Source organism: Staurois parvus, unplaced genomic scaffold (assembly GCF_062004578.1).
Source record: "Staurois parvus isolate SC_StPar_1 unplaced genomic scaffold, SC_StPar_1.0 ptg000220l, whole genome shotgun sequence".
In the NCBI taxonomy this organism is placed as follows: domain Eukaryota; kingdom Metazoa; phylum Chordata; class Amphibia; order Anura; family Ranidae; genus Staurois; species Staurois parvus.
Window position 1 is genome coordinate 1,612,354 of NW_028318016.1, and position 20,868 is coordinate 1,633,221.

General features: G+C 39.5%; 1 protein-coding gene across 1 annotated transcript in view; it reads right to left on the minus strand.

The window, feature by feature from the left end:
* DOC2B (double C2 domain beta) overlaps window positions 1-20,868 on the minus strand; it is a 693,978-nt gene that overhangs the window by 158,880 nt on the left and 514,230 nt on the right. Inside the window, exon 5 of the mRNA XM_089679188.1 lies at window positions 7,723-7,849. Within this exon, the coding sequence (XP_089535314.1) occupies window positions 7,723-7,849 (127 nt within the window). The remainder of the gene's footprint in view (window positions 1-7,722; window positions 7,850-20,868) is intronic.

The following is a 20,868-nucleotide window of genomic DNA, read 5'->3' on the forward strand; positions in this document are numbered from 1 at the left end:
AAGGGTGTTGTTAATAAACAAAGCAAACTCTAGTATCGACCCTATGCCTAGTGTTAACCACTTGCCCTCCAGAGGATTTACCCCCCTTCCTGACCAGGCCATTTTTTGTGAAACGGAACTGCGTTACTTTAATTGATAATTGCGCTGTCACACAACGCTGCACCCAAATGAAATTTACGTCCTTTTTTTTCCACAAATAGAGCTTCCTTTTGGTGGTATTTGATCGCCTTTTATTTTTTTCGCTATAAACAAAAAAAGCCAACAATTTTGAGAAAACCATTATTTTTTACTTTTACTTCTATTAAGCATGTCCAGTAAAAACATTTAAAAAATCAAATTTCGTCATAAATTTTAGACCAAAATGTATTCTGCTATATGTCTTTGCTAAAAAAAATTCCAGTAAGTTATAGCATTTACAAATGGCTGCATATATATTATTATTATTATAATAATATTATTGTTATTATAATACAGTATTTATATAGCGCCAAAAAGTTTGCTCAGCGCTGTACAATATAGTGGGGGACAGTACATGAGACAATACAGTAACAAAACAATATACGAGAGGTTCGAGGGCCCTGCTCTTTCGAGCTTACAATCTAGGAGGGAGGGGATAGTGGTACAGGAGGAAGTGGCTGTGGGGGATGGAGTGGTAGGAGGAGTGGAGGAGATCGGCTGTTAGGTGAGGGTGGGGTAGGCTTCCCTGAAGAGATGGGTTTTCAGGGTGCGCCTAAAGGTGAGGAGGGTAGGTGACAATCTGATGGATTGGGGTAGTGAGTTCCAGAGGATGGGGGAAGTCCTGGAGAAGTCCTGCAGTCGGGCGTGGGAGGAGGAGACCAGGGAGCTAGAAAGTAGGAGGTCTTGTGAGGAGCGAAGAGTACGTGTTGGGTGGTATTTGGATATCAGGTCAGTGAGGTAGTTTGGGGCAGAGTTATGAATGGATTTGTACATCAATGTTAGTAGTTTGAATTTTATGCGTTGGGCAATCGGAAGCCAGTGGAGGGAATGACAGAGGGGGGTGGCAGATGCAGAGCGGTTTGTAAGGTGGATGAGTCTGGCTGCTGAGTTCAGGATAGACTGAAGTGGGGATAGTCTGCGATGAGGTAGGCCGGTGAGGAGGGAGTTGCAGTAGTCGAGTCGTGAGATAATAAGGGAGTGAATGAGTTGTTTAGTAGTGTCTGGGGTTAGGAACGTACGTATTTTGGAGATGTTGTGGAGGTGGAGCCTGCATGAGTTTGGACATGGGGTTGGAAGGACAGATTTGAATCTAGAGTGACACCTAGGACTTTGGTTTGCGGGGTGGGACTGATGGTGACGTTGTTGGTTGTGATGGAGAGGGGGGGTGCGGGCTGGGGGGAAAATTAGGAGCTCGGTTTTGGAAAGGTTTAATTTGAGGAAGTGTATACATATATTTTTTTTTTTACTAGTAATAGTGGTGATCAGCGACTTATAGCGGGACTGCGGCAGACATTCTGGCACTGGGGGGAACTGACTTGGTGTCAGTGACATCCCCAGTGACACCAATACAGTGATCAGTGCTAATAAAAAGCACTGACACTGTACTAATGACACTGGGCAGGAAGGGGTTACCACGTGGGGAGATCAAAGGGTTAACTGTGTGCTGTGTGTGTTTTACTAAGTGTGCTGTGTGCTGTGTTTCACTGTAAGCACAAAGCAGTGTGCAGGAACTGACAGGGGAGAGATATGTGTTGTTTTTACACAGGTCTCTCCCCCATCAGAGATACTCAGTAATCACCGGGTGCTGGTGAGAAATCACCAGCCGGGATCCGATCATTCATAGCCGAGGCCACGAATGGTGGCATGGGTAGGGCGCACCCCCTCTACCCGGAACTGCAAAATCATGTATATATAAGTGATTTTGTGCACCTGTGCCACTCTGTAGCAGTACTTGTGCTATAGGGTGGTGCGGAAGCGGTTACCAATGACCCTTATCCTTTGTTTATAAACAAAGTCATGTGATCGCTAGGTCAGCACTGACATGGCAATAACATAACTTTGTTTATAAACAAAGGATTAGGTATATCATTAGTATCAGCATTAGGGGAACTTTGTTCATCCTTAGTATCTAGCTTAGCATTACTAGAAACCATGTAATAAAAAAGTATGAAAAAGTCAAGGACTGTTGACAGGAGCTTTTCTGATCTTCAGCAGTCTCTTCGGCTAGGTTAACATCTGTGCAAGTGATTACCATTGCGGGATTGCACCTGTTTCCGTAGCCACAACCACCTGCACAGAAAAATGCAGGAGCTGTGTGCAGGTGCCATTAATGCTAATGGCATGCGGTCATGCACTGGAAATCGCTCACGCACTGGGAACTGCACTGCACTGTGGAGCTGCGATTTGTAAATGCAGCAGGGACCTTTTCAGGAGGCACGGGAGATCTTTCAAATGAATATGCTGCCTTGCCTGTCCAAACTGTGGCACCACACAGATGTGAACCTAGCCTTAACGAGGAATTGAACTGTGAAAGCCCCCCCGAAAAAAAAAAAAGGCAGGGGGCAAAAAACTAGTCAACAGTTTATAAACAGCATGTTGTTAACATTCACAAAGTAAGTTATAGGTGCACCTTTGTAATATATTTAAAATACTATTTTACTATATTCCCTTGTTTCTGTTATTTCGGATTAATGTCAAATCAGGGGCAAACTTTACTGTTAATTCCCCTGGAAATTCTTCATTCACTGTTTAAATTACAACAATGTCTTCTTTATTGCCTTTGAATTTCACTTCAATTAAAGAGCAGCCTTGCAGCTACACAATTTAGATGGCTTTTTAACACACGAACAGATTAAATGAATATTACAGTGTTTATTGTTTTCATGAAGTGAAATTGGTAAGAAAAAAAGGAACAACAAATTGACGTTTTTGGACATTTCTTTCCTAATGATAGCTAATAAAAATGATATAACGTTGAGAAAGCGTTCTAGTGAACTGCTATGTAAATCTTTAATTTTGCCATTAACACCATTAACAACATGAACTGTTAAACCTGTTAGTATACGGTGTTACTGTCTGACTAGTTTGTATTGGGGGAACTGTTATATATAAAAAAAATAAATACAAAAAAAGGAAAATTATATATAATAATAAAAAGTAGGCTTCACAGGCAAGCCTTCTACATGTGTAAAAGCACACACACACACAATGACTTAAGTGGTAGATTTTTACTGAACAGAGTGTCATTTATTGATGTGGGCAGGTATTTACAGCCTTCTTTTGCAGTTACGCTTTCACTAATGAACATTACTATATTGATATGACACTATAATGCCACAAAGAGAATTAGAAAGCAGAAGAAAACAGAAGCAAGCCTAGTTTTGATGAGAAAAGTCAGCATTTGCATGTATTTCTATATATGCTGCTTTCACTGAGGTTAACAAGGTTTGTGAAAGGTTTACTTTAAAATATGGGATAACTAATATCTGTCCTTAACTCAAAAATATATATCTGTTTGTTTTTATTTCCTCCCTTTGAATATATGACTATAGGCTTATTGCTATGAAGACAGTTTTATTGTTTGTTTGTACAGTATGCTACTTATAAACTGCTGGGCTTATGCACAGCAAACATACACTGTCTGAAATAAAGTACATTAGTCATAAAATAAACAATTAGATAAAGTCTGTATATTCTATGGAGCTCAGACGATTAATATGACCTTTATATGATTTTCAGTGGCACATATAACACTTTATTGACTTCTTTTGTTGTAATTTAGGATGTAACTTTAAGCAGAAAAAAATGGCAAAAAAAATATAAGTAGAAGCTGTACAAATCTCATACTCTATACTAATGTACACTAAAAGCTAAAAAAAATCCACATTGCATGTGCATCTTGATGGAACAATTCACTAGCAAGAGTATACAGGTCTCAATCCAAATTTTGGACAAGGACCCTCTTGATGTCTCTCAAAAATGGTCCTTTCCAGGGGCAGTGATCCTATGCTTTTTCATTTGATCTGTGATGTTAAATGGCCAAGCATAGAAAATGCATAAGGAAGCAGCATTATGCCAGTCATGAGCAATGTATGAGTAGATAATGGAGGATCATTTGAAAGTAAACACATTTTAAATTACATTAAATAGGAACTTCACCCTCTCAATCCTCACTGACTAGTTCTAATCCTTATGCCACTAGCAATAGTAAATTGATAGGAAGGTATATTATATTTACTAGTTTTAAACTTTTTTTTACATTTCTTCAGTTACTTCCTGGTTTCCATGTCTAGGAAAATGATGTTACACGTCCCAGGAGCCTTCAGGCAGGGGGGAAGGGGTTTCTCAGCTAAGCACACCCTCCTGCCTTCATGCCTGAACTAAGGGCAGATAGATTCCAGGAAGTAAATGCTACATGAATTATCTGCTCTTACTCAAGATGGCCATGGCCATAAATACTAGATGGCGCTTTGCAAAGTGATTTCACAGCAAAATAAAGCATGAAGACATGGATGGATGGGTGAGTTTGCTTTGAATATTAAAAACTAATTAAATAGCATTTTTGGCTTGGGGTGCTCAGACGCAATAGGGTCGGTTTAATCAATATTTTTTTAAATGCTACTGGGGCACCTTGACCGCATAGTCAATGTTAGGCAGTTTGCGTGCCTGCAGAATCGCGCAGCGGCGCGACCTGTCACTGGTCGTGTACCTTGGACACGGCCGATGACAGATCTGTCCGTTGCGGGTACCATGTGACCTGCTATGACCAATCACAGCAGGTCACATGACAGTTGTATACAATGGATGGCTTCATTCATGCCATCCATTGTATACTAGTATGTCTAGCTGTGAATGGTCACAGCGATCACATGCACAAGCTGGGCCAATCACAGCCCAGCTGTGTCATGTGATTAGCCGTGGCCAAATCACAGCTAAGCACAAAAAAAAACCCTGAATGAATCGATGTCATTCAGGTAAATGCTTGCTTATAGCAAAGTAATTCTTTGCTATAAGCAAATTGTGTAAAAAAAACAACTGATCACTTTCCCAAAGTAGTACAATGTTACTATGGCAACATTGTGCTACTTTGGTCATAGTGAAATATGAAAAAAAAATCTTAAAAAAAAGAAAAAAAATGTAATAAAAAATTGAAAATAAAAAAAAAAAGTTATAATTTTTTTTTCATACTGTCACCAGTCAGTGTCCTGATCACCACCATGCCAGTTATATGATGACGCTGTACTGCACTGGTGACAGTATGTAAAAAAAAATAGTGAAAATTATTTTTCAAAAAACTCGCCATGCCTCTTATGAAGTACATCGGACTGTCTACTCTGCAAAAAGGGGTCATTTGGAGGATATCTGTACTATTCTGACATTCTTGGACCTCAAGAAATTAGATTGGCTTTGAGTACTTCAGGATTGATCAATATTCAGATCTATACCATAGTTTGTGAACTCTATAACTTTCCTACAAACTAAATAATACATCCTAATTTGGGTTATTTTCACCAAAGACATGTAGCAGAATACATCTTGGCCTAAATTTATGAAGAACAATTATTTATTTGCAAACTTTTATAACAGAAACAAAGAAAAACGTGTTTGTTTTTCAAAATTTTCTGACTTTTCTTGTTAATTTAGCAAAAAATAAAAACCTCAGTGGTGATTAAATACCACCAAAAGAAAGCTCTAGTTGTGTGAAGAAAATGATAAAATTTTAGTTTGGGTACAATGTTGTATGACCGCACAATTGTCATTCAAAGTGTGAAAGTGCTGAAACCTGAAAAATGGCCTGGGCAGGAAGGGGGTAAAAGTGCCCTGTGAGGTTAAGGAAGGTTGAAAAGCATATGTAAAGAAAGAGTTTCATTTTTTTTACAAAATGATTGTGCTGAGTGTGCTTAATGTGTGGCCACAAGGACTGTAGCATGTGTGTGCTGTGTATACTTTGAGTAGGTTCAGAGGTTCCGGTTTATTTAATCATGTTCAATGGATCAGGTGTAATGTCCTTTTAAGCCCCTTGTGCAGTGAATGGGGGTTGTGAGTACCTACGCCTATTTCCTGGGAAAAAAAGTTTGGATTTATCCTACTTATGCCCAGAGCTTTTTTTTAAGCGGGAACGTGGGGGAACACAGTTCCAGCACCTCCAACACTGACTGTATGTAATGGTAAAGGGTGCTGGGGTGTGCTGGACTTTCTATTTATGCTGGCTGCTGGGGGTATTGTCACTGGTGGGAATCTGTTTGTGCATGGGTGTCTATTGTTGCTGGGGGAGTCTTATGTTGCTGAGGGGTCAGTTGTTGCTGGAGGGAGGAGTCTAATGTTGCTGGCTGCTAGATGGCCTATTGATACTGGCTGCTGGGAAATCTGTTGTTGCTGCTGGGGATCTATGGGTAATTGGGAGGGTCTATTGATGTGTGGAAGATCTATTGTTGCTGGCTGCAGGGAATCTACTTTATTTTACTGCTTTTATTATTATCATTAACAAAACCATACAAATTACTTAGCACTACAAAATGATACTTGGTTCTGTATTCTCTAAAAGGGGCTGTACTGGGAGGTAGGTAGGTGGTGGAACCAAGGGATCATACTCGAGGTGGGTAGGGGGTGGAGACAAGAGGGTGACTCAAAAGGTGGGGACTTCCTGCACCTATTTTCTGAGAAAAAAAAGCCCTGCTAATGCCTACATTTAGCAGATAGCGGTCCTTAGAAAAACACTGGCATTAAAGATAAAAATGGAGACTCTGGAAAACTGCAATATTCTGATTTGCATATTAGGCATTATGTTTTATATCATTGATAAGAAGGGATTAGGCTACACATCACAACAGCCATGTAGGCTCATAGGTAAGCAGCCATTCTCCACATTTGGACTCCAAATTTAAGACAGTGCTCTCACTTTTACGGCTGGTTCACTCTGCATACATTTCAGTTGCTTTTTTTTTCATCCCAAACGCACAGAAAGTAGGTTATATGGTTGTGAATGTCATAGTTCACATCAGTGTTCGCAGTTCCAGTGTTCTGAATGCAGAAAAAAAAGCAGAACAGACTGCATTTTTCCTGCACAGAATTGTACTGGCATAAAATGCATCAGGAACGCACCGGAACACACTGGAATGCACCAAAACCACACTGGAATGCACATGTTCCTATTTAAAGTGAAGAAAAAGAGAAGGGAAAAATTAACTGGAACACATTAAAAATGCACCAGAACATGTAGAAAACACATTAAAAATGCAGTGGAATGCGCCAGAAATGCATCAAAAATGCGCATGCAGAAACACATCAGGAACACATATTGTGAACCGAACCTTAACGCACCATACAAGTTTAGGAATGGCTGCTTCCATTTGACTTTCCACTTGTTTTGCTTTGGGACACATCTTTCCAGCTAGTGGCGTGCTACTTTACCACTGACCATAGGATGATACTGATGTGATGCAGATTTCCCACACGCATGTGCAACACAGTATACCCATGGATTTCATGTGGGTTACCTGTGCTTTGCTATAGACTTCTATTGCATCCGGAGGTTTTGGTGAGTTTTCTGAAAGCGGATGCAGGACATTTGCCGAGCTTTTAGAAAATGCACCAAAACTGCCCGATGCAATAGAAGTCTATGACAATGCACAGACAACCAGCATGAAACACATGGGTACCCTGTGCTGCAATTGCAGTGCTGTAAAACATGACTGCATCAGTGTGAAAGAGCCCTAACATGTAAAATGCACCAGACCAACTTTTAAAATCCCAAATATTACTTACAGGAAGTTGTTTTTCTAGACAGATGCTAAAATTTTTGGTTTGGTTAGGCTTCAGTTTTTTCAGAGGAATTCTTGTTTCACCAATGAACTCATTGTGGCGGAATTTATCCTCATCACATACTGAAATTCTAGGTAACACAAAGAAGAAAACACTTATAAGAAACTCTTTCAACGCTGTGCAAAGAAAAAAGTGAATTTTTGCAATAATGTTTATGTTTTCTATGCTAAAGATAAACATTTAACTCTAATAAAAGAAAAAAATCACGTCACTAAGTATCTATGCGTTAAAAATGAAGCAATCAGTGTGCTAGAAACATGAAATCAAGCAATAAATACCACAAAAGAAAATACCCAGAAAGGAGATACTACATAAAGAAGCCAAGATCCCACAGAGAGAAAAGTATAAATAAGTCAGCAGTAACATTTTATTTTAATTTAGTAAACAGTGACAAATTTTTCATTAAAGTTGTCATTTTCATAACTAAGTTATATATATTCTAAAGCACAGTGATCTATTACGTCAGAAAGTATAGATAGCATCAAAGTGATATTAAAGGCTGTTTTCTTTTGTTAAAATAAGAAAAATGTTATACTTACTGGCTCTGTGCAAAGATATTGCACAGAGCTATCCCTTACTTCCTTTTTGGAAGTCCCCTGCCAACACTGTCTTCTCCACCCTCCTCCGGGTACCTCCTGAGCAAGCCTGGTGTTAAGGAGCCACCCATGTGTACATGCTCCCAAGCCAGGCTGTGCGTGTCCATAGAAACACAGTCTGGTAAGCCACACCCCTGCTCCTTCCTTACATGGGTTTGACTGACAGCAGTAAGAGCCTATGACAGTGCTGACACAGTGACAGGAGTCAGGTAAGTGTATAGGGATGGGGTGAGTTGGACAATTAGTGGGGTGTTTTTTACCTTAATGCAGAGAATGCAATAACGAAAGAGAAATTTAACTTTAGAACCACTTTAAAGCTGAATTCCAGGATAAGCAAATATTGCCTAAATACAAGAGACCTGCATTCTTAATGGAATCTCGATGTGTTTTGTCTAATTTTTCCACCTGATCAGCGCATGCAGCCAATCAGCTGCAGCTCTGATCAGTGTATTCTAACAGTGGAGGAATCCCAGCTGTCAAAAAACAATTGAGCAGTGAGGAGCATTACCATACCAACCTCAAATGTGTGGATGGGGGAATCAGTTCAGGGTTTTTTTTTCAGCTGGCTGGATGATCAAAAAAAACAATGATCCATCTATAGCCAACTTTAATCACAAATATCCAGAGGTTGACAGAAACCAGAACCAAAATCAGGAACAAGTTATCACCGTTTGAGCCAGTGATAAAATGAGGCATTAAAATATTAACCGTATTTACAAATAACCCTTATCTGTTTGGCTTACACCAAACAATAATTTGGGGACTCATTCAGGACTGAGAATGATACCCAGTAAACAGCAACCTTGACATAAATATGAAAAAATGGTGTATGTTTACCAAATGTTCACTATCTACTTTGTAAATATGACCCACATTGTAAGAAGCTAATCACTATTATGAAATTGATGGTCTATATTGAAGACAATATTGAAACTCTTACATTTTGAACATTAAGTTAATGAAAGATGGTACATTAATGATTATTTTTTAGACGTTTAGCATTCATTTGATGTGTCTTTGATCATTTTCAGCTGCTTTCTAGATGCTTTTTCGCTTAGAAATTACTTCTATCCACTACATTTTCAATTAAAATCTTCTGATGCATAGATACATTTTCATTGCTCTGTTTGTGAAATACCATTTTACAATGAACAAAACATGCACTCTGCTATCCATCTGTGACTACTATATTATTATAATCCAAGCCAACCACATATAAAACACTAATTACAGTTATTTGCAATGACTTGTATGTATATGAATTGTTCTGAGTTCTCATATTATATGTGTGAATCGTTTTGTATGGATTATTTATCAGCATCACCTCAGTGCACTCTCGATAAGCAAACATACACCTGTCCTATGAACACATTTTTTGATCATTGGCTTTTTAATAATTTAATGTGAACACAGAAACAAGTTTTAACTCCTGGTTGTACTGATAACTTCTTATTTAAAATGCCTATACATCCAATGTTTTGGTTAGCCGTCATTTGTTTCAAGAAAGCTAGACAGAAAATCTTGGAAACTAACCAAGCAATACCAATGCCATTGCGTATGGTTCTGTTGTATTATGTTCCTTGGCAGTCAGGTGTTCCATGCACATTATGGAATCTAACTAGGATGACCCATTCAACTACAGAGGGTACCTGCTCAGTGCACCAGTGACGGGATGACAACTGGCAGCTGTAACATAAAATACTGTAACTATTTTTATACATTTTACTCTAGCGGGGCAGCCTAAGTTAAATCAATAGTATGTGTCCTATCATTTTTTAATGAGAGGGCAGGCCCATCCAATGTGGATCATGTTCCCTTTTTGAGAATGGCATCTCTTTAGTTCCTGTCAGGGAGAGAGGGCTAAAAGAGATCTTCTATGTGAACTCATGATTTAGCATGGGAATTATGTATTCAGTTCAACTGTGTTGCAGCTTCTAGGAATAGGTCTTATGGATCTCTATTGGGATGGCTTAGAATAAATAAAGAAATGTTACAGTGATGTCCATTTTAAGAAAGTTGATTCTTTCCAGCCAAGGGAAATGTTTGTGGTCATATTTGGTCAAGTCTGTTATTATTATTTGCAAAAACAAGTTAAAGTCAAAGAAAGCAGTTGGTGGAAGATATTTGTATCCATAGGTATTTGAGAGTCTTACTTCAGATTTTACTGTAATTGTCTTTTACGAGAACCACCTGGTGTGAAGTCAGGGAGATATTGATAAGCTTAGATTCAGAGCAATTGACTTTGAGTTGTTCAAGGAGAAATATGTGGTTGCACTGCATATAACAAGAGGCCATTTGCAAACAAAGATAGTTTAGTATTAATTAGTCCAGTTTGGATTCCAGAGTTGGAAAAAATGAGGAAGGGTTGTAACAGCGCAAACACTGCAAAGTCCTGGGAAATGGTAGTATGGGTGATGGTGGTATTAGTGGCTACTGTATGAAGAGCGTAGGATTCCGTGTGGCACTGAGGGCAAGGCTTCCAAATAAGCTGTAGCAACTTCTGTAGATGAGAAAAAGGAGAGAAGCGCCTCTAAGTGCAATAAGTCTTTTAATTCAAGTCTAAATGTAGAAACACTCACATGTGTGAAGTAATCATAAGCATAAAAAGGTTACCCACACAAGCTAGTAGATGAGGCCCACTCCTTCTACCACAAGGGTAGACCCCAAACACACAATAACACACAGCCTCCCAACCAGGTCAGATTTATAACCAAATTCCACAACAACTTTCACAAAATGGAGTCTATCATCAATAGACATTGGCCGATACTACTACAGGATCCACATTTAATAGACATCTTAGAAAAAAAAACAAAATACACCTACCGCAAAGCCATCAACCTTAAAAACAAGATTGCCCCCAGCAAATACAACCCACCCACCAACACACTCAACACAATCTGCCTCATACCCATTGTCGGCATGTATAGATGCAACAAAGCGCTATGCAAAACTTGCCAATTCGTTAAACACGGACAAAAAAACTTCACCACAAAAGGAAAAACCTATTCATTCAAAGAATTTTACAACTGCTCCACTGATCATGTGATCTATTGTATATCTGCCCTTACGGCCTCCTATATGTGGGACGAACCATCAGACCCCTCCGCGCCAGATTTGGCGAGCACAGACGTCTTATTGAAGATGGTAAAGACAAACATAGCGTCCCCCGCCACTTCCTTGAATATCACCAAAAATCCACTGATGGCCTACAAGTATGGGTCTTAGAATCCATACACAACAATCTCTCTGAGTCTGATCGTTTCAAAAAACTCTGTTCACAAGAAACTTATTGGATATTTACATTAGATACATTGTCCCCAGGCGGACTCAACGAGGAATTAGACATTAACACTATACTATAAACACTACAATCTCCCATTCACAGCCACTCAACACTCACAATGATACTTCCCCCCCCCCCCCTTTCTTTATAATTTTTTTTTTTTTTTAATCAAATTTTTATCGAATTTTTTAATCAAATTTTTTATCGAATTTTCTTTTTTTTTTTTTTTAATCCAATTTTTAGTTTATTATTTATAACCTTTTGTTCATTATTTATATTTTATTCTATTTTTTAAAATTTTTTACAATGTAATTTACTTTTTATAATGTCATCTGCATGTATTATTACCAATATGTTTATCATCTTGCAATCATGCTATATCATCTTGCAATCATGCTGTATTACCACTAAATATCTGCTCACTACTGTTACATAATTGATGTGCCAGTGCTGCAAGGTGAACATTTTACCCCACTAATCTCCCAGAACATAATTTTTTTTTTTTTTCTTTCGTCTTCCGTTTTCTTATTTATTACATCCTCTCTTTTTTCCATTTGGTTTCCTTTTACCCCCCAGTTAACATCCATGACTTCACACTATTCACCTGACAGCAATGGTCAATCACTGGTTAATTGGTTAATTGATCAATTAGACTCACGTTCCCTATATATTCACCCCTGTTCATCCACCTCCCCCTGCTTGAAAAAGGAGTGCACTTTCGCCTTCCACGGCCAGTGCATGCTCCGAAACGCGTCGCAGTGCACCCTGGGATCTGACGTCATCACGGCCACGCCGCCGCTACGTTCCAGCGTGCGTTCCATCCGGCTCTGAGGGAGGACGTGCATGAAGGCTGGCCTCACCGCTGTTCCCCCTCCAGCCACCACGCTGTTCCAGCCGAGAGCTGACCTCCCCACATCGCAGAGAGATGACGGCTCTTCACCCGGGTTACCACCCCACCGTTATCGATTGTTAACCACGGTTTTTATGCTTATGATTACTTCACACATGTGAGTGTTTCTACATTTAGACCTGGATTCCAGAGTTGGCTGGATGCTACAGTGGCAAGGTGTTCAATGGTTAATTTGAAGAGGATTGGAGTAAGGGCCACCCCTGATGTGCTCCATTATGTACATTAGCTACATGTTATCTGGGTGACAAGGATCCATTTGTGCATACTCTGGCTGGAGGACAGGAATACTGGGCTAGGATTTTATGTAGATGATTGGGACCCAGATCTGTTGAAAAGAGGGTATGTTTGAGGAATAGTCTGGGTATAACTAGCCTGGTTCTGGTGTATGAGGAGTGGGAGATGCAGATGATTAGCGATCAAATTTCAGTTCTACTCCAAGGAAATTGGTAGATATTTGGAGCATAAAGAATGGTGTTAAGTTTGGAGATAGGAGGCCTCCAGCACCTGATCTGGGAATTTTTGTTTCTGGGGACATGAAATCGAACACCTTAGTAAGAAGAGGAGGCAACATTTCTTTGTAAGTTTTATAAAATTTTGGGGTCAACCCACCTGGGCGTTTCCCTGCTGGGGTTGATTTATTTCCATCTAGTCCAGTTGATCAGGGTCGATTGAGTGTCACTGTTCATTGTTGGTTGGGGTTTCTCAGCTATGTAGCTGACTATTCTGTTTTATAGCTATTCTGAATGTTTTTTGGGATCAGGAGACAGTATTCATTGAATGGGTCAAGGACAGAGAAAGAGGTTTGTACTTATTCTTTTTTAACGGTCATAATGTGTGGGATATATGTTTGGTTGGAGCAAGCAAACATTGTTGCGCCAATGTAACTGTGTAGTTTTGTGCCAACATGTAATTTAGGCAGAGTAGCAGCTAGCAACTAGTAACTGAAATCTCTATCACTGCTTCAGGTGTGGGGTCTCAAATTTGTGAAGGGTGGTATATATTGTTCTTATTGTGGAAGAACACTTTCTTTAGCCTAGTACCCTGTTGAATAAATACACCTCTGAGGGCTGACTTCAGTGCTTCCCATTTAAATGGTAACAAGATAAGGTCAGGGGCATGATCAATTGGGAAGTTTTTTTTGTTTGTTTTTTTTTAATCAAAACTCTTTTTATTGATAAAAAGATCATTATAATGCATCAAATGTATTAGAAAAACATAGATTGCAAAGTCATATAATTCACCATATGAGACATTAACCGTACATAGTGTAGTACGGAATAGAAAAAAAAAATTCTGCCTACAAGGTCAAGTATAATCCTGTCAGTATCGGGGTATCTAAATTTACAAACATCAGGTGGGGTTATTTGCAGATATTAGGATTTCTCCTAATCTGGTAGCATAGCATACCTTGCAGTCAGCACAAGAGAGAAAACAAGAGAGCAAAGGTCAAGCTCAGACGAAATTCAATAATAATTAGACTTGAAGGAACCTATGCATAAGCAATTGCGTTGGGGCTAAGCCCGGTATAACTAACTGTCTCTGCCAAACCAACTCAAATTTACGGGTGGCATTGTGGTGGTGGTAAGTGAGTTGTTCCCTTGCTATTAAAGAATTTACATATTCTATCCATGGATAATATAATAAAGAAAATGTAATCAGTGAGCACTTCAGATAATAGCAGCTATGGCACACAAGGTAACCAAAAACTAAACCTTATAGATACATATATATACAAAGTGCAGCGCTAAAAGAAATATGTATGGTATATATACAGTATATATATATATATATATATATAAATATATACATATACATATGCTCCAAAAAAATTATATCAATATACCACAATAAAGTGTTAAAACCATGAATAAACGAATAGTGACAGTTCGTGATAGGTGAACTATTCAGAAGCTGATAGTGACTTTTCCAATCCTGGTGACAAATAGTGAAAATGGGCACTCACCAGATGCGTATTTTCAATACGCCTGTGATAAATAAACCAGAGGTCCCCCTCATGGGATGGGATGGACGAGCTGGGCCGTTTAGCGGACTCTCCTTCCTCTGGGTGTAGAGCGGCCAGACTGTTACCTCCCTCTGGGAAATAGACAGGATACTGGGCAGCCTACATCAGGGCATGCGTCATCCTTAGAGCGGTATCAGGTGTCACAGGCTTATGATGCTCGGGCTCTAGAACGGATATGGGGCTCACCGCAGAGCCAGCAAGAAATAACCCATAGTGTAGTTTTAAAATATTTATTAATACACGTGGTAAAATAACTCAGATATAAATAAAAGCAAGTAAAAACAATTATTGACCAGGCCCCTTCAACGCGTTTCGTGCGATAGCACATGAGCAGAAAGGAATGGCCATCACACCAGTGGCGTGCGTCATGTATTTATATAATGTCTGTATTGTCCTAGTCATTGCAGGCATGTGAGAACGTTGTAAGATGCCCGTGCATGCGCAGTAGCGCTTGCTCAGCTGCGCATGCGCGACATGTGCGGCTCAATCAGATAGTGCCCGCACATGCGCAATAGGACCGCGCCATCTTGCCGAAGTCTGGCGATGGCTGATCGCGCATGCGCGAGCGCCATTTTGCGCTAGTCCAGTTTTCATTATTTACAGTACGGGCAGCGATGACAGCTGCACTCGTATTGTGGTAGATAATTGACGGGAACCTGAAGCCAGCCTCCCAGAGATACCCATGCAATATCTAAAGCAAGGGGGCAACATGGACAGAAACATATAATGTCCAAACGAGGGGGCAACAAGGTCATAATAAAACAGCCTTTTGCGCATATGTAGTCGCCCTTTCTCCTTAAACTAATTGGGAAATACACAGCCTAAATAAGGCACTGGGGCATAGCTTGTGATAAACACCAAAAAATGTATAGATGTATAGAAGAAAAAGTATGTGAACCCCTTGGGATTACGTGGAGTTTTGCATGAATTGGGCATAAAATGTGCTCTGAAGTTTTACGTGGAGTTTTGCATGAATTGGGCATAAAATGTGCTCTGAAATGTGCTCTGTGCTAAGTCACAACAATAGAAGAACACAGTCTGCCGAACATAATACTACACAATACTCTGTGCTAAGTCACAACAATAGAAGAACACAGTCTGCTGAACATAATACTACACAAACATTAGATGTTGCCATGGTTTAATTGCACATAACATGTAAACATTCACAGTGCAGGGAGGAAAAAGTATGTGAACCTTTGGATTAATAACTGGTTGACCCTCCTTTGGCAGCAATAACCTCAACCAAACGTTTCCTGTAGTTGCAGATCAGACCTGCACAACGATCTGGAGTAATTTTTTGGACCACTCCTCTTCACAAAACTGTTTCAGTGTAGCAATATTCTTGGGATGTCTGGTGTGAATCGCTCTCTTAAGGTCATGCCACAGCATTTCAATCGGGTTGAGGTCAGGACTCTGACTGGGCCACTCCAGAAGGCGTATTCTGTGCTGTTGCAGCCATTGTTTTGTTGAATTACTTGTACGCTTTGAGCTTCGGCAAAATGGTGCGGTCGTATTTAGCATGCGCGGGCATTATCTGATTGAGCCGCACGTGTCGCGCATGCGCGGCTGAGCAAGCGCTACTGCGCATGCGTGGGCATCTTACAACGTTCTCACATGCCTGCAATGATTAGGACAATACAGACATTATATAAATACATGACGCACAGCACTGGTGTGATGGCCATTCCTTTCTGATGATGTGATATCGCACAAAACGCGTTAAAGGGGCCTGCACGCCGTGACGTCTATTTGCACATTTGGTCAGTAATTGTTTTTACTTGCTTTTATTTATATCTGAGTTATTTTACCACGTGGATTAATAAATACCAATTTTAAAACTACTACACTATGGGCTATTTCTTGCTGGCTGAGCCCCATATCAGTTCTAGAGCCCGAGCATCATAAGCCTGTGACACCTGATACCGCTCTAAGGATATTGCATGCCCTGATGTAGGCTGCCCAGTATCCTGAGTGTGCATTTTCAAAGGGATCCCTTTGATGACAAAGTCCAGGAAGTGACGAAACGCGTCGGAACACGTGACGTATGACGCAATTATGCTAGACCGGAAGTAGGTGTGCGGCCATCTTTGATTAGGGAAAATGCAATTTTCTCCAGAAAAGTGCCTGTCCATGTGCTAAACAAGCTGAAAGCTGGAGTTTTTTATGTAAGTGGATGTAATAAAAGTGTTGTACCTTTAGTACTCAGTCTCTAACTGCCTATTTCACCTTATTGAGGGATATGGAGACATACTGAAAGGATATGGGTATATGTGTAATGGAAGTATGAGAAAATTGGAGGTGCAGTTATCTACAATTCCAGAAAGCAGATTATTACCTCCATAGGGTAATTGTTCATTTGCAGCACCAGTTTGGAGTGGTCACCTTTACACTGGTTGATTTGACTCACATTTTTTGAGTATTGGTTGCAGTGTGCTGAGTTCACTGTCACATTATATAGATGCACTTGGTATATGTTTCGAGATATATTGTGGTGCACATTTAGAGTATATTTATAGTTTGTAGATAATTTTTTTTTTTTTCTTTTCTCCCCTTTTTCACTGCTTAAACACTTTGTGTTGGAGTGTGCATGACACATAGTGCACAAATACATTTTTGTTATAAGATAATACACTATTTGCGATTTATGTTTTTTTGAGGTTTGTTCCACTGGATTATCGTATTGGAAATTTCATATAAAATATCACAAGGAGAAGTGATTGAAGTAAAGAAAAAGTCTTTTGGACTTGTTGTATATAGAAGAAGGACATTTTTTGGACACTAAGTTGATTTATTGATTTATTTATTTTAATTTATTGTATTATAATTTTCATTTATTTATTTTTTGCACTGTATGTTGGTTGTTGAAAGATGTGCATTTGGGGTAATTGAGATTACATATTCAATTTTGGTGGAGGAGAGGTATAGAGGGGAAAGGAAAAGAATTCTTTGTTGATTATATCACTTTCAAGGGTGAAAGTAGTTTATCTTTTCTGGGTAGGGTATTGTTTAACCTTTGAGGGTGTTCGTATTATTTGCATATATATTTATATACCATACATATTTCTTTTAGCGCTGCACTTTTTATATATATGTATCCATGGAAAATGTGTATTAAGTTAACTCTCCCTACCAGGAGTTTACTCCTGCTATGTAATTTCTTTCTATGCCTGTCCAACAGGGGAGTGAAATTCAATGTAAAGAACTGTGTAGGGTCGGGAGAGACTACTATCCCTAGATATTTAAAGGAAACAGCAACTGGTATCTGTTGAGCACAGTAAGGTGAGGGGGAGAGCAGGGGATCTAGAGGCATAAGGACGGATTTTTTCCAATTGATGGAAAAACCAGAGAAATCCCCAAAGCTATTAATAAATGACATCAGGGCACGCAAAGTATCATTGATGTCTCCTAAATATGAAAAAGAGTCATCAGGAGATAGGGATATTTTTTTTTGTGCCATAGAACTATGTCAGTAGACCCACAGATCATAATGGCCATAGGTTCCATCGCCAGGGCAAAAATCAGGGGCAACAAGTAGCACCCCTGCTGAGTGTTCCTATGCAGATGGAAAATTGCAGAAAGGCCATTATTTATACAGAGTTTAGCTCCGAGGGCAGAGTAAAATACTTGCACCAATTTCAATTATACAGTAGGGATCGAAAGTTTGGGCACCCCAGCTAAAAATTTGTATTAATGTGCATAAAGAAGCCAAGGAAAGATGGAAAAATCTCCAAAAGGCACCACATTACAGATTAGACATTCTTATAATATGTCAACAAAAGTTAGATTTTATTTCCATCATTTACACTTTCAAAATAACAGAAAACAAAAAAATGGCGTCTGCAAAAGTTTGGGCACCCTGCAGAGTTAATATCTTGTACTGCCCCCTTTGGCAAGTATCACAGCTTGTAAATGCTTTTTGTAGCCAGCCAAGAGTCTTCCAATTCTTGTTTGAGGTATCTTTGCCATTCTTCCTTACAAAAGTCTTCCAGTTCTTTGAGATTTCTGGGCTGTCTGTCACGCACTGCTCTTTTAAGGTCTATCCATAGATTTTCAATTATGTTGAGGTCAGGAGATTGTGAAGGCCATGGCAAAATCTTCAGTTTACGCCTCTTGATGTAATCCCCCGTGGATTTCGAGGTGTGTTTAGGATCATTATCCATTTGTAGAAGCCATCCTCTCTTTAACTTCAGCTTTTTCACAGATGGCATCAAGTTACCATCCAAAATTTGCTGAAATGTTATTAAATCCATTTTTCCTTCTACTCGTGAGATGTTCCCTGTGCCACTGGCTGCAACACAACCCCAAAGCATGATTGATCCAACCCCATGCTTAACAGTTGGACAGAGGTTCTTTTCATTAAATTCTGTGCCCCTTCTTCTCCAAACGTACCTTTGCTCATTCCGGCCAAAAAGTTCAATTTTAACCTCATCGGTCCACAGAACTTGTTTCTAAAATGCATCAGGCTTGTCTATATGTTCATTTGCAAAGTTCAAATGATGATTTTTGTGGTGAGGACGTAGAAGAGGTTTTCTTCTGATGACTCTTCCATGAAGACCATATTTGTACAAGTATCTCTTTATAGTGGAATAGTGTACCACAACTCCAGTGTCTGCCAGATCTTTCTGGAGGGATCGTGCAGTCAAACGTGGGTTTTGAATTGTTTTTCTCACAATCCTGCAAGCTGTTCTGTCTGATATTTTTCTTGGTCTTCCAGATCTTGCTTTAACTTCCACTGTTCCTGATGACTGCCATTTCTTAATTACATTCCGAACAGAGGATATTGACATCGGAAAACGCTTTGCTATCTTCTTATAGCCTTCTCTAGCTTTGTGAGCGTCAACTATTTTCAGTTTCAGTTTTCTAGACAACTGCTTAGAAGAACCCATGGTGCTGATTGTTGGGGCAAGGTCAGATGAGTCTGGGCATTTAAAACCTTTGAGATTGACATCACCTGGTCTTCCCAGACAATGATTGAGAACAATCCATGACACTGGCAGGTCTCAGCTTTGCAAAGGGGGCAGTGCATGCTATAAATTCTGCAGGGTGCCCAAACTTTTGCAGACGCCATTTTTTGTTTTCTGTTATTTTGAAAGTGTAAATGATGGAAATAAAATCTAACTTTTGTTGACATATTATAAGAATGTCTAATCTGTAATTTGATGCCTTTTGGAGATTTTTCCATCTGTCCTTGGCTTCTTTATGCACATTAATACAAATGTTTAGCTGGGGTGCCCAAACTTTCGATCCCCACTGTAGCTTGGTATACATGGTCACTGTGAAAGGTATCATTGAAGCACCAAGTCCATTCTCAGGTAGGGGCAGTGGGAACATCTACTGAAATGTGAGAGTGGTAAGACCAGACCATGGTTTTAATTGAACAGGAAGGGTATCATTCAAGGGCATGGTGGTTGACCAATAAATAATCAAAATGACTGTATATTTGATGTGCACTGGAGAAAAAGTTGTTTAATTGAATGAATAAGAGATGGGGTTTGGCTTTTGAGGAATCTAGGTTGGGTTCCAGTATCAGGTTAAATTCAACTCTAACAGCAGAGCTGCTCTAGGAACTTTTTTTGCTAGTGTTACTTTCGGGCAGATAGACGTTCACTACAGTAAATTTATTACTCTAGAGTTTAAATTTGAAGAATAAATATCTCCCTGAGGAGTCTATGTGTTGACTAATGAGCTATAATGGGACTTTCTTTGTATATCAATTCAGGTGCTCTTTTTCTTTCATTTTGGGTTGGTACTATGGTACTATCTGGAGTAAAATCTGTTGTGGCAGGTAGGGGTATGTCCCACTTGGAAGTCAATTTCTTTGAAAAGTAATATACCCTCCTGGGCCTTATGCATTAAAGGAAGAACTTGAACTTGCTTGGAAGGGTTGTTCAGGCCCTCCACATATATGAGCATAATTTCAGCTTGCAGGGCAAGGTATTGGAGCTATCCATGGTGGAGTATGATGGGGCAGTAGGAGAAGGAAAAAGACAAAACAATTAGAACTAGAAAATTAAGCAGGGGTGGTTAGGGCAGACAGGCAGTGAGGCTAAAAAGTAAAGACGATTAAAATATAGGTGCGTTAGGTTGTAAGGGTGTTGGCTGAAGGGGGAGGGTTAATTATACAAGACTAAACTCTTTCTAGGCCAAAATGTAATCTGGCTTGCAGCTTCAGTAGGTAATAATTGGCAAGATTCTGTAAAAGGATCAGGAATGCTTTTTGGAAGGGTTGGTGGGTGCTCTCGGGGAAGTGAGTTTGACACAGCCAGGGAAG